At 38.7% G+C, this 14,264-nt stretch overlaps 1 protein-coding gene across 1 annotated transcript in view; it reads left to right on the plus strand.

Moving 5' to 3' along the window:
- Positions 1 to 14,264, plus strand: part of SCAI (suppressor of cancer cell invasion) — a 128,530-nt gene that overhangs the window by 57,429 nt on the left and 56,837 nt on the right. The window contains 1 exon segment of the mRNA XM_045790955.2: positions 8,624 to 8,755. Within this exon segment, the coding sequence (XP_045646911.2) occupies positions 8,624 to 8,755 (132 nt within the window).

A 14,264-nucleotide genomic window follows, 5' to 3' on the forward strand; every position in this document is an offset into this window, starting at 1 on the left:
ATTATACATTATATAGTGTTTTCAGACTTCTTTCACACCTAAATAACCTTGCTTTATCTTCGCAACAGTTATTTGAGACAGAACAAGTGCAAATTGCTTGTTTTTGTGAATTAAAAACTTGCGACTCAAAGTGTTAGCTAAAGTTTTTGTTTGTTTGTTCACAATCACATAAGTAGGAAGTGTTAGGAACAGGAATACTCAGGCTTCTCGCCTAGGGTAGGGCTCTTTCCACTGCTGTTTTGATCCTGCGTTGTGCCCCCTGGTATCATGTAATGCACACTTAACCAGATTTCTTTCGTACTTTCGTATTGCCAACCACTTACTCAGAATTCAGTCCAGAGTAGCAGTTTCTCTTGTTGCTTCGTTGAAAGACTTCCTATAAAAAGAAATTGTCAACAAGGCAGGTCAATAATTTGCCAGATGCTCTGTGTTTAGCAGAACAAGTCTTTGAACAGTTGTCTCTACTCACTGCTCTTTTGCTGTGTGTCTATTTTGTAGTCTGTACCAGACTCTGTCATATATGGATTGGGTTCCTAGGGCTGCCATGACAAATTACCACTAAGTGGGTGGCTTAAAACAACAGAAATTTGTGCTCTCACACTTCAGGAGGGCTGAAGTCCAAAATCAAGGTGTTGGCAGAATTGGTCCTTTTTAGAAGCTCAGAGGGAGAATCTGTTCCATTTCCCTCCCCTGGCTTCTGGTGGTCGCCAGCAATCCTTGGTGTTCCTTGGCATGCTGCTGCATAGTTCCAGTCTCTGTCTGCTTCTTCGTATGGCTGTCTTCCCTCTGTGTCTGTGCCTGCACATGGCATTCTTCTTACTGTGGGTGTCTGTCTCTCCTCAGCTTTTAAAGACACCAGTCAAATTGGATTAATACTCTATTTCAGTATGACTGTATGTTAATTTACATCTTAATTACATCTGCAAACACACTACAGTTGACCCTTGCACAAAACGGGTTTGAACTGTGCTGGTCCACTTACATGTGGATTTTTTTCTGTAAATATATAAACTGACAGTATCAATGAGTACAGTACTGTAAACGTATTTTCTATTCCTTATGATTTTCTTTTTCTTTTTTTTTTTTTTTTAAAGATTTTATTTATTTGACAGACAGAGACAGCCAGCAAGAGAGGGAACACAAGCAGGGGGAGTGGGAGAGGAAGAAGCAGGCTCCCAGCAGAGGAGACTGATGTGGGGCTAGATCCCAGGACTCTGGGATCATGCCCTGAGCTGAAGGCAGACGCTTAATGACTGAGCCACCAAGGCACCCCTCCTCATGATTTTCTTAATAACATTTTCTTCTCTCCAGCTTACTTTATTGTAAGAATACAGTGTATCATACTTTTAATGTACCAAATATGTGTTAATCTACTGTTGACTGGTAAGGTTCCCGGTCAACAGTAGGCTAATAGTTAAGTTTGCGGGGGGTGGGGGAGTGTCAGAAATTATACGTGGATTTTCAGCTGCACATGGAGTCATCTTGTCTTTTCACTTTACTAGTAATGTCTTTTAATGAATACAATTCTTGGTTTTCAGAATGATCTAATTTTTCCTTAGTGAAGAATCCTTTTGGTGAGCTCTTTAAATAATCTTTTTTTTTAACCCCAGGGTCATAAAGATTGCCTCCCATATTATTATTTATGAACTGTTTGATTTTACCTTTTATATTTACATCCAGTCTACCTAGAATTGATTTTTGTATAATGTAGATAGGAATCAAGATTCATGTTTTTTCTTTTAATTTAGATATCTAGTTGACCCAGTACTGGTTCTTTTTTTAAATTTTTTTGATAATATTATTTTTCTCATTGCTTTACAAAGTGCCACCTTTGTGTGTCAAGTGTCCATGTAGGTGTGGGTTGTCTTTCAACTCTATTCTGTTGTATTGTTCTGTTTTTCTCTCCTTGCGCCAATACCACAGGCTTCAGTCCTGGAGCTTTTCAAAACTCTTGACAGCCAGTGGAGACAGTTCTTCCATTTTCTTCTTCTTCAAGATTATTTTAGATGCTATTGGCTCTTTGCGTTTCCATATAGATTATAGAATCAATTTGTCCATTTCCACAAACAAATCTATTGATATTTTGATTGGTATTGCATTGATCTATAGACCAATTTAGGGAGTCTTAATGTCCTTATAATTTTGAAGCTTCTAGTTTAAAATATGGCATATTCTGGGGCACCTGGGTGGCTCAGTACTTAAGTGTCTACCTTCGGCTCAGGTCATGATCCCAGAGTCCTGGGATCGAGCCCCACATCGGGCTCCCTGCTCAGTGGCAAGCCTGCTTCTCCCTCTCCCACTCCCCCTGCTTGTGTTCTCTCTCGCGCTGTGTCTCTCTCTGTCAAATAAATAAAATCTTTAAAAAAAATAAATAAAAATAAAATATGGCATATTCTTAATTTTCTGTGAGTCTTTAATTTAGCTCTCAAGCTCTCAGGGTTTTATAGTTTTTTGTGATTCATCTTGTATATTTGCATTACATTTATTCTTAGTTATTTGATATTACTTGATACAATTGTAAATGATATATATATATTTTTTTAAGTTTTGCTTAATAATTATTTGTTCTTTGGGATATAGAAATACAGTTGGCCCTTTTATATTCATCTTATATCCAGCAACTTTGCTAAACTTACTGGTTAATTCTGATAATTTATCTGTAGGTTGTTTTTAAACTTTCTATGGAAAGGTTCATATCATCTACAAATAATGACAGGTTTATATTTGTTTGATAGAAATATAATTGAGTCATGTGTGACTTTAAATTTTCTAGTAGCCACATTAAAAAGTAAAAAGAAACAGATGAAATTAATTTTAATAATATATTTTATTTAACTAAATGCCAAGATATTATTTCAACATGTAACCATATAAAAATTATTAATGAGATTTTTACATCCTTTTTTCATACTAAGTCTCCTAAATTTAGTATATTTTACATTTACCACACACTTCAATTTAGAGTAGCAAGGTCTCAAATGCTAAGTAGCCACATGTGGCTAATGATTACAGTTTTGGACAATGTAGGTCTAGAGGATGAGTCAGCCATTTTTAAACAATATGTATAATCAAACAATTATACATATAATATGTATACTTATATACATATAGAATGTATAATATACATGCATAATATGTATAATTATATGTATGATTTCTTTTTTTAAGATTTTATTTATTTGGGAGAGAGTGAGAGAGAGCGAGCATGAGCACAAGCAGTGGAGGGGCAGAAGGAGAAGCAGACTCCCTGCTGAGCAGGGAGCCCGGTACGGTACTGGATCCTGGGACTCGGTCATGACCTGAGCTGAAGGCAGATGCCCAACTGACTGAGGCACCCCTATATGTATGATTTCTGATGGAGTCACTGAGGAAGCCTCTATTCTTGTGATCATATATAAGTACCAGGGAGAGATTAGATTTTCAAGGAAGGTTTTACTGAAAAGATGTCATTTACATGTCTTGAACTATGAATATAAATTTGCCAGGCCAACAAAATAGGCAAAGAGAATAACATGTAAAATTGTGATGTTATATAAGAGTAGAATTCGTTCAGGGGCACCTGGTTGGCTCAGTCAGTTGGGTGGCTGACTCTTGATTTCGGCTCAAGTCATGATCTCAGGGTCCTGGGATTGAGCCCCTCATCGGGCTCCCTGATTAGTGGGGAGTCATCCTCTCCCTCTCCCTCTGCCCCCCACCACGTGCCAGAGCATGTGTGTGCACACTCTCTCTCAAGTAAGTAAAAAATATTAAAAAAAAAAAAAGTAGAATTTGTTCAGAGACTTGCATATATTTCACTGTGGTTGGAGGGTAGGTAGCTGTGTGAGAGAGGTAGGTGACTGGCTAGCAGTTCTTAATCCAGTTCCCTGTGTTAGGAGTAATGTATTAGCAGTGGTAGTTCACATGTTCTTAAGATAAATTTCCAGAAGTGTAATTACTGGGTCTAATAGAATAAATAAATTCCCCAATACATCCAATGAATCTCAGGGTCTGAACTAATTTACTCTGCCCCTCGCACATATCCTCGTTTCAGCACATAGTCAACTGCTATAATTAGTGTGTTTGTAATGGGCTAACTTTGTTGTATTAGGTTTGTGTTTTGTTGATTATGGGTAAGGTTTAACATTTTTTCTTATTAACAGTAAATACATTACTGAGTTCTCAGTTCCCAGATCGAGTTCTCAGATCCCATTCAGGCTTTCCAGTTGTCCCAGTAACATTCATTATAGCAGAAAGATCCTGTTCAGCATCAGGCTTTTTTGCATCCCAGCCTTCCCTTTTCTTTGGGGGAAGACATTTCCTTGACATTTTTGAAGATTATAGGTTGATTATTTTGTAGAATGTCTCCCAATTTGGTTTTGTCTGTTTCTTCATGATTATTAGATTCAAGTTCTAGATCTTTGGCAGGAACATTACTCCTTTGTCTTTGTTGTTTTATTTTTATTTTTTAGAGAGGGAGGGAGGAAGGGAGAGAGAGAATCTTAAGCAGGCTCCACGCCCAGTGTGGAGCCAAGCATGGGGCTCCATATCATGACCCTGAGATCATGACCTGAGCCAAAATCGAGAGTCAGGTGTTTAACCGACTGCACCACCCAGGTGCCTCAGGAACATCACCTCTCATTGCATCCTATCAGGGGGTACAGGGCTTGGATTAGTTCACGTTGATCATTCGATCAAGGTGAAGTCTGCCAGATTTTACTACTATTAAGTTACTTTTTTCTTTTGGAATTCATATGTGTTTTGTGGGGAAGTACTCTGAAACTCTTTCATACAAATTCTCCATTTATTCACTGATTTATTTATTTTTATTTTTTTTTAAAGATTTTATTTATTTATTTGACAGAGATAGAGACAGCCAGCGAGAGAGGGAACACAAGCAGGGGGAGTGGGAGAGGAAGAAGCAGGCTCATAGCAGAAGAGCCTGATGTGGGGCTCGATCCCAGAACGCTGGGATCACGCCCTGAGCCGAAGGCAGACGCTTAACCACTGTGCCACCCAGGCGCCCCCACTGATTTCTTTTTATTAGCATTGCTTCATGGTTTCTTATTTTATTCGACAGGTTATAATCCATTACTGTCATTATTTGTTTTGATGCTGAAATTACCCCCGTTTGGCCAATAGGAGCTTTTTCAAACTGGATCTTATGTCCTTCTTTTCTTAAATGCTTTATTTAATTTAGTTTATTCTTTTATTTTTATGTTTTTATTTGTTGAGTTAACTCTACCTTCAATGTGGGGCTCAAACTCACGACCCCAAGATCAAGAGTCGTGTGCTCTACTGACTGAGCCAGCTAGGTGCCCCTACAGTTCAGTCTTTTTAACTATAGTCACCATGCTGTGCATTATATCCCCAGAAGTTATTTATCTTATATCTGGAAGTTTGTGCCCTTTGACTACCTTCACTGTTTCCTCCACCCCATCCCCACCTCCAGCAACCACCTATCTATTCTCTGTTTCTGTGAGTTTGGTTTTTTTTAGATTCCACATATAAGTGATATCAGACAGTATTTGTCTTCCTCTATTTGACTTATCTCACTTAGCATAATGTACCCAAGGCCCATGCACGTTCTTTTTTATATATTTTTGTGAATATATATAGGTTCCCTTGTGTACGTATATCTCATTCCCTTTATTAGAGAATGGTATTAGAAGCCAAGATTTAGGAACTCGGTATGTTCGTACCATTGGGAAGTAGAGGTGGTCACTGCTCCGAGGCCCTCTCAGTAGACAGATTTACAGAGTGAGGGCATATGTGTGTGTGTGTGCCTACATGTATGTGTGTGTGTTTACACACACAGACACACATACCTCACAGACATTTATGTCTACATTCTAAAAGATCCATTAGTTCACCCACACCTTCCAAAGGATTTATTCTAACCTTTCTCTTTTCGTATTTGTAGCACTCTTCTCTTATAGAGAGAACTGTGGGGCCCATTATCTTTAGTTGATTTTGTTATTTGATGAATCCTCCTGTATGTGACGAATCTCCTGTTGTGGCCCCCGAACCTTTCCATGTGGAGATACCCTTCTCACCACACTCGGACCCGTGCAAACTGGCTGTCTGTGTGCTTGTGGGTGGTCTCCTCCCGGTTGGCGCCCTCCGTGTGGGTACCTACTGTGCTCTGCCCCACCAAATGGCTGTCGGCCTGGATTGTTCAGGAAGGGGTGAGGGCTCCTCTGGAATTCTTGCTTCACTTTAATGCTTCTAGCTGTGGGATAATTTCTTTATCTTTTTTTTTTTAACGTTCTTTGAGCCCTTTTAGTGTGAGGCCTTTTATTTTCTGTAAGTCTGAGAGATTTACTGAAGTTTCTTTCTGAAAATATTTTTCATCGTTTTCACGTATTTTATCCCTTCTATGTATACTATTATGTGGATGTTGATTTTCTTCATTTCTGTATTCCATATCTCTTGATTTTTCTTTTATGTATTTTATGTCTTCTTGATGTCTTGTGGCAAAGTACCTTAAGCCTGATGTCTTAGCTTTTTATTTTGTTCAACTCTATCCTTTCTGCTCTTCAATCCATTCATCCATTAAGTTTATTTCAGTGATTATATTTTTCATGCCCAGTATTTTTATTTGCTTCATTATGACATGTTCTCCCTGCTTTATCTCTAACATCTTTCCTTTTTAATTTTATTTTTTTAAGATTTTATTTTTAAGTAATCGCTATACCCAACGTGGGCCTTGAACTTACAACCTTGAGATCAAGAGTCACATGCTCTACGGACCGAGCCAGCCAGGCGCCCAAGCTTGCTTATTTTTAAACTTTTATTTTCTGTTTTCCTCTCGTGTCCTGGGGATATTAGTCACCCTGGCTCATGAGGTATTTGAGGTGGGGTGAAGAAAGCTACAGGCAGCTTTGGGCCTAGTTTGTGCCTCTCCTGCTCAGTTTAGAGAATGAAGGTGGGCGTTGGGTTGGGGGAGAAGACTTACCCAGGGTCATTACACTGTGAAACCCCCTCTAAGGCCCAGCACTTTTCAAGGTCTATTTCTCTCTGTTAAAAACTCCTAGCCCACAGCACAGAAAGCAGTGGTGAGAAGAGGGAGCATGTGAACATGCAGGCACCAGCCAGTGCCGTCCCTGCAAGGCCCCACCGGCTGGACCAGCCAGTGCCGTCCCTGCAAGGCCCCACCGGCTGGACCAGCCAGTGCCGTCCCTGCAAGGCCCCACCGGCTGGACCAGCCAGTGCCGTCCCTGCAAGGCCCCACCGGCTGGACCAGCCAGTGCCGTCCCTGCAAGGCCCCACCGGCTGGACCAGCCAGTGCCGTCCCTGCAAGGCCCCACCGGCTGGACCAGCCTGTGCCGTCCCTGCAAATCCCCACCGGTTGGACCAGCCTGTGCCGTCCCTGCAAGGCCCCACCGGCTGGACCAGCCAGTGCTGTCCCTGCAAGGCCCCACCGGCTGGACCAGCCAGTGCCGTCCTTGCAAGTCCCCTCTGGCTGGCTCCATGGCACCCACTTGTTACCCCGCAGCCCTTTTGACATTTTTAGGCTTGCTGACAATCTTCCTGCCCTGTAGCCACAATTGCCTGTTCAAGAAAATGTTGAAGAGAAAAAATATTTACCAAAATAACTGCACCACACCCTGACTCCCATCTCTGGTGTCTGGCTCTTGTCTGCTCTGCCTGTACATTGGGACCAGATTTCTCTATGTTGTTCCAGGGATTTCTGTCCATATGTAAACACAAATGAATTTTTTTGTTTAGTATAGGTTCATTACTATACATACTGTCCAGCAACTTGCTGTTTTTAAAATGGCTGATTACCATGATCGATTACATATGAAGGTAGTTTGGATTTAACAAAATACAGCTTTAATATGTATGTGTGTATGTGTGTGATTTCTATATCCTTTTTACACTGAGGTGTCTGCATATTATCGCCTTATATTATTTTAAGTTAGCGATAGGGTAGAGTGCAGTTGTTGGTGTTCTGTGAAGCACTTTTTAAAAAAATATTTATTTGGGAGAGAGAGCAAGCACGCACAAGCAGGAGGAGAGGCAGGGGAAAGGGAGAGAATCTCAGGCCGACTGTGCGCTGAGCACGGAGCCTGACGTGGGGCTCCGTTTCATGACCATGAGATCACAACCTCAGCTGAAACCAAGAGTCAGACACTTCACTGACTGAACCACCCAGGTGCCCTTCTGTGAAGCACTTGATAATTGCCCTCTTTGGTTCTTTTAGGTTGTTACCAGTTTCTAAATATTATGATACTGAAATAAATATCTTTATAGATAAGGTGTTTTACATTTATAGAGCATTTTCTAGGATGGATTTACAGAATGGATCAAATAGATAAATAGGTCAGAAAGATCCGCATTTTTGATTCTTAACCATGTAGAGGAGGACTTGGAACATAATAGGCATCCAATTAATGCTTATTGGATGAACGAATATTACAAAAATTACTTTCCAATATAGATGTACCAATTTTCATTCCGACTGACAATATGAGATTGTCTGTTTTCGCACACCATCTTGTACTTATGTTATTCTGATGATTTGACTGTGATCAGAAGAATTCTATATCTATCTTGAAAAAAATGCTATCAGATAATATAACAGATATGTTTCTCTCTTCATTTTCACCTACTGGATAAGTGGATTTATGTTTTCTTACAGGACTGAATTTGCTCTTAAAGAAATCATGTCCTCTGGAGGAGCTGAAGATGACATCCCACAGGGAGAGAGGAAGACAGTTACAGATTTTTGTTACCTCCTGGATAAGTCTAAGCAGCTGTTCAATGGATTAAGGTTAGTGGACTCTTGATGCCTTAAACTTCTCTAGTTCTGTATGTTTTTCCATGGCTGGCATGTGTAAGTTTCTGAAAGGTATGGGTAGACTTTTATAAATACCTGTATCAGAGATTGTCATGCTTTTTTCTTTGACACACTTCATTCTCAGATGAAAAAACAATAGGAGAGTTAATTTTTTAAAAAGATTTTATGTATTTTTATTTGAGAGAGATGCAGGGGGTAGGGATAAGGGAGAGGGAGAATCAGACTCCCTGTTGAGCAGGGAGCCCAATGCAGATCTCAGTCCCAGGACTCTGGGATTATGACCTGAGCTGAAGGCAGATGCTTAACCAACTGAGCCACCCAGGCGCCCCGAATTTTTTTTTTTAAATAAAACTCATCACTATCTTGAGCGATCTTATTACTTTGCTTTATAATGTCTTCCTACCTAAAGTTAAATGTTCCTAAGAGCAGGACTCTGTTTGTCACAGTTTCTCTACTATTTAAGCCAGGGTCTGGCTCATTGCAGATGCTTCATAAACATTTGTTAAATGAAGAATTACAAAGATAATGTTAACTCCTACACTCTGCTGCTTCCTATTTTGTGCTACAAAAGAATCTTTGAGATCGCTTTTGCTTCTGCTAATAATCAGATTAATTGCATCTTTTTAAAGAATTATTTTCATTATTAAAATTCAAGAAATGAATTTTAAAGCCTAGGTTTTAAGTCTTCTTTTTTTCCCCTGAAATATCATAAATCTTTAAAATTTACATGTTTAGACTTTTTTCTTCTTTGGTCTCCAGTATTATCCAGGTGTTCCTTATTTATTTGGCATTTACTTGAGCCTCAGAATGTGCCACATTCTGTATTGGGTACAGATAATTCAAAGATAAAACTACCAATCCCTGCCATCAAATAGTCTGTGACAAAATTATAAAAACACACACAAATCTGTAGCCTCAGATTTAACATAGCTGTTGAGCAAATTTGTCACACACCTGTGTGTGCTTGTTGAAATTAAGGCAAATAAAAAAGTTAAAGTGGTAGTAGATTTAAAGAGTAAGAAGGTATTTAAAAGTTTTCATGAAAACCCTTTTTGACTCCCAAACTCTTTTATTCTCAACTCTTAAAACATTAATAAGGTTATCGTAGCTCTGACCCCTTCCCCTCCTCCTCCCTCTTCTCCCCTTTTGCCCTTCCCCCTCCTCCTCTCCCTTCTAATTATAAGCTGTATTTCATATAATAAAATTCACCCAAAGTTTATAATTAAATGGTTTAGTTATGTGCAGAGTTGTGTACTATCAGCATCATTTAATTTTGAGCGTTTAATCATCCCCAGGAGAAACCTCATACCCCTTAGCTGTGACTCCCCCCTCCCCAGTCTTCAGCTCTTAGGGACCCGACCACTAATCTACTTTTTGTATCTATGGATTTCCCTATTTAGGGTATTTCATATAAGTAGAATCATACAATGTGTGCTCTTTTGCACTGGCTTCTTTCACTTACCATGTTTTTGAGGTTCATCTGTGTAGTAACATGTATCAGTACTTCATTCCTTTTGTTACAGATTAATATTCCATTGTACAGATTTACCATACTTTGTCTATCTAATCATTAGTTGATAGACATTTGAGTTATTTTGTACTTTTTGGCTGTTACAAATAATACTGCTATGAACATTTTTGTATAAGGTTTTGTGTGGACATATGTTTTTAGTTCCTTTGAATGCATACCTTGGAGTGAAATTACTGGGTCATATGGTACTCTATGTTTAACCTTTTGAGGAACTTCCAGACTTTTTCAAAGAGGCTGCACCACCAGGAGCGTGTGACGGTTCCAGTATCTTCACATCTCACCATTGGGTATTGTTTTTTTTTTTTTTTTAAGATTTCATTGGGGTTTTTTAAATTTTTTTTATTTATTTAAGTAATCTCAACACCCAGCATGGGGCTCGAAATCATGACCCCGAGATCAAGTGTCATCTGCTCTTCTGACTAAGCCAGCCAGGTGCCCCTTTAAGATTTTATTTTATTTTATTTATTTATTTATTTATTTATTTATTTATTTATTTATTTATTTATTTATGTATTTTAAGTAGGCTCCATGCCCGACATGGAGCCCAACATGGGGCTTGAACTCATGACCCTGAGCTCAAGACCTGAGCTAAGATCAAGAGTTGGATGCTCAACTGACTGAGCCACCCAGGCACCCTAAGATTTTATTTTTAAGTGAACTCTATACCCATCGTGGGGCTTGAACTCACAACCCTGAGATTGAGAGTCGTATGCTTCACTGACCAAGCCAGCCAGGCACCCCTATTGTCTGTCCTTTTGATGAGAGCCATTCTAGTGGGTGTGAGGTGGTATCTCATTGTGGTTTTGTTGTATTTCCCTAATGATTAATGATGTTGAGCATCTTTTCATGTGTGTATAAGCCAAATGTCTCTCTTTCCTTCTTTCTTTCTTTCTTTCTTTCTTTCTTTCTTTCTTTCTTTCTTTTAGAGCAAGCTCAAATTGGGGGGAAGGAGGGGCAGAGGGAGAGAGAGAATCTCGAGCAGGCTCTACACCCAGCATGGAGCCCAACACAGGGCTCTATCTCACGACCCTGAAATCATGACCTGAAATCATGACCTGAGCTGAAATCAAGAGTTGGATACTTAACCAACAGAGCCACCCGGGCACCCCAGCCAAATGTCTATTCTAATCCTTTGATCATTCTTCAAATTGGGTTATTTATCTTCTTAAGTTATAGTTGTTCTGGATACAAGTCCTTTGTGAAATCTAATGATTTGCAAATGTGTATTTTTCCATTCGATGGGCTGTCTCTCCACTTTCTTGATGGTGTCCTTTGAAGCAGAGCTTTTATTTTAGTAAAGCCCCACTTGTTATTCTTCTCTTTCATTGTTTGTACTTTTAGTGCTGTACCTAAGAAATTATTGCCTAACCTGAAGTCATCAAGATTTACTCCTGTCTTCCTCTTTTATGCTGCTCGCTCTCATATTTAGATCTGTGACCATTTTCAGCTAATTTTTGTTTATGGTGTGAGGTTTGACTTTTTTTAATCAAAACATTTTTTTTCAATTGATTATTGTATTTCTTTAATATTTTTCTTTCTTGTTCCTTGTTCTCTCTCCATGTTTATACTTATAATGGTTAGATTTAATATTCAGCCCAAATCCTCTGCAACGATCTAGTCTCTTTTGGTTTTCATCTTTATTCTTTTTTTCATCACTTTCAGAAAATGTCTCTAAAATTTGTCCACTATATGCCATATTTCTTTTTTTATGCATTTACTATTTATGAGACATATTTCATCTTGTCATTTCACATCAGCACGTTTCGCTATACTGCTTTTTAAAAAACCAGGTGTTACATATTTGACCCAAAGCTTACTAGCTTTTCTCCATATTCTTATTTGAATATAAGAATGAATATAGTATGAATATGTCTTCACTCAGTATGTCTGAGAAGCATATTGAATTTAGCAATGGCATTTCCCTTCTTAAGAAAGAATTATTTTCCTAATCTGATTCTGAATCATAAATGAATCATAAAGCTCATAAATCTCTTGCTAGGGACTCTCCGCCTGGTTAAAATCACTCTGTAACTATAGTTTGTAAATCAGTTTCCACATAGCACCCTACAGTTTGTAAATCACTTTCAAGTACATCTTTATCTTTATCTTTAGGCCATGCGATGACAGTATATATAGTATCCAAAACCCCTGCTAACTAGGAGCGCCTGTGTGGCTCAGTTAGTCGAGTGTCCCAACTCTTGATTTTGGCTCAGGTCATGATCTGAGGGTCATGAGATCAATCCCTGATTCAGGCTTCACACTCAACAGGGAGTCTGCTTGAGATTCTCCATCTCTCTCTCTCTGTCCCCTTTGCCCCGCCCCTGCTAGCATGCACATGCACACACTCTCTCTTTCTCTCTACAATAATGAATCTTTAAAAAAAGAATGGCTGCTAACTAGAATTGTTTTATTTCACTCTTTTTTTTTTTTTTTAAAGATTTATTTATTTATTAGACAGAGAGAGACAGCCAGCGAGAGAGGGAACACAAGCAGGGGGAGTGGGAGAGGAAGAAGCAGGCTCATAGCGGAGGAGCCTGATGTGGGGCTCGATCCCATCACTCCGGGATCACGCCCTGAGCCGAAGGCAGACGCTTAACCGTTGTGCCACCCAGGCGCCCCATTCACTCTTTTTTTTTAAATGTTGTTTCAATTGTGCAGATACATTTTACCAGCTCAAATGGGTCTCATTTTGATCTTTTTTTTAAAAGTGCCATTTTAATGATCACGATGATTATATTTTTGATTTTTTTATTTTATTTAGTTTTAAAGTAATTGCAGAATAAAATTGTGTCTGTGGGGATGGTAGAAAACCCTAATACATGGAGAACGTTGTGTGAGATCTAATCTTTAGGACTCTTTATTCATTGTTGCAGAAATTTATTATAATATACCTATGATGCCTATTTCAGTTTACTTTTTGAGTGCTTGAAACTATATCGGGTTCAAGAATTAATGCTTTTGACTCTTGTTCTCTAAAATATCCAGTATATAAAGACACAGGTCCCACCAGTTTGAAATCTCCCTTCTTCATTTGTTAAGTCGGTAATTTTGTCAGTATATATGTGTAACTTGCAGGTATCATAAATTGCTTTCTAGAAAGCAGTACTTTCTATACTAATATATTGATTGCCTCCTAGATGTGGAGTAGTACTTTCCTAAAGTGATATTTTAAAATTTGACAATACCAATAATGATAAATTTTGGCCTGGAAGAATGGGTAAGCAAATTCATCAGGGATTTATTTTCAGTGTTTTGTGTACAGGGCTCTCTTTATTTTAAACAGCCTTAATTATTTCTATGATAAAAATGGTGAGTAAAGAATATATATTATCTGAATGCTTTGGGATTGCTGTTTGAGAGGAATGTGGCTAGTGGTGACGCAGATCTGTAGTTCACTGGGAGATTAGTACTTAGACTCTCTTTTTCTTTCCACTTTTTAAGAAAATCTGTTTTACATACACACACAAACATTGAATAATATAGAACTATTAAGATTTTAGTGGATATATAAATGAAAGGTTGATCACGATATATGATTAAATGAAAAAGTGTAAATTGTAAAAATAGTATGCTCTTCATGATCTTGATTTATGAAAAATTCTATATTACACTGATGTTCTGTATTAACTCATAGTGGGGACTGTTGGCTCTTAGTGCCCAGTTCAGTCCCTAACCAAAGACCAAATATATTTGGGGGCTGATTTCCTGGAAGTGTCTGGTATGTGTAGGGTGTGTATTTTCTGTGCTTGTTTATATAAATTAAAGTGCTTTGTTCAGTATTAGATCTTGGTTGGAAAGGGCCCCCTCTGTTTATCAGTTCTGTAGGTCATGTTAGAGTTCCCCGGGGTGGTGGGTTGTGGGGTGTGTGGCATTCTTCTCCACACTGCTCTCCCATTCCCTCTCCAATGAAGCTCTTTATGTGAATTAAATACCTTTCTACTTTAAAGAGTT

The sequence above is a fragment of the Ursus americanus genome, chromosome 18, assembly GCF_024610735.1.
Source record: "Ursus americanus isolate L20-20 chromosome 18, mUrsAme1.1.p, whole genome shotgun sequence".
Taxonomy (NCBI): domain Eukaryota; kingdom Metazoa; phylum Chordata; class Mammalia; order Carnivora; family Ursidae; genus Ursus; species Ursus americanus.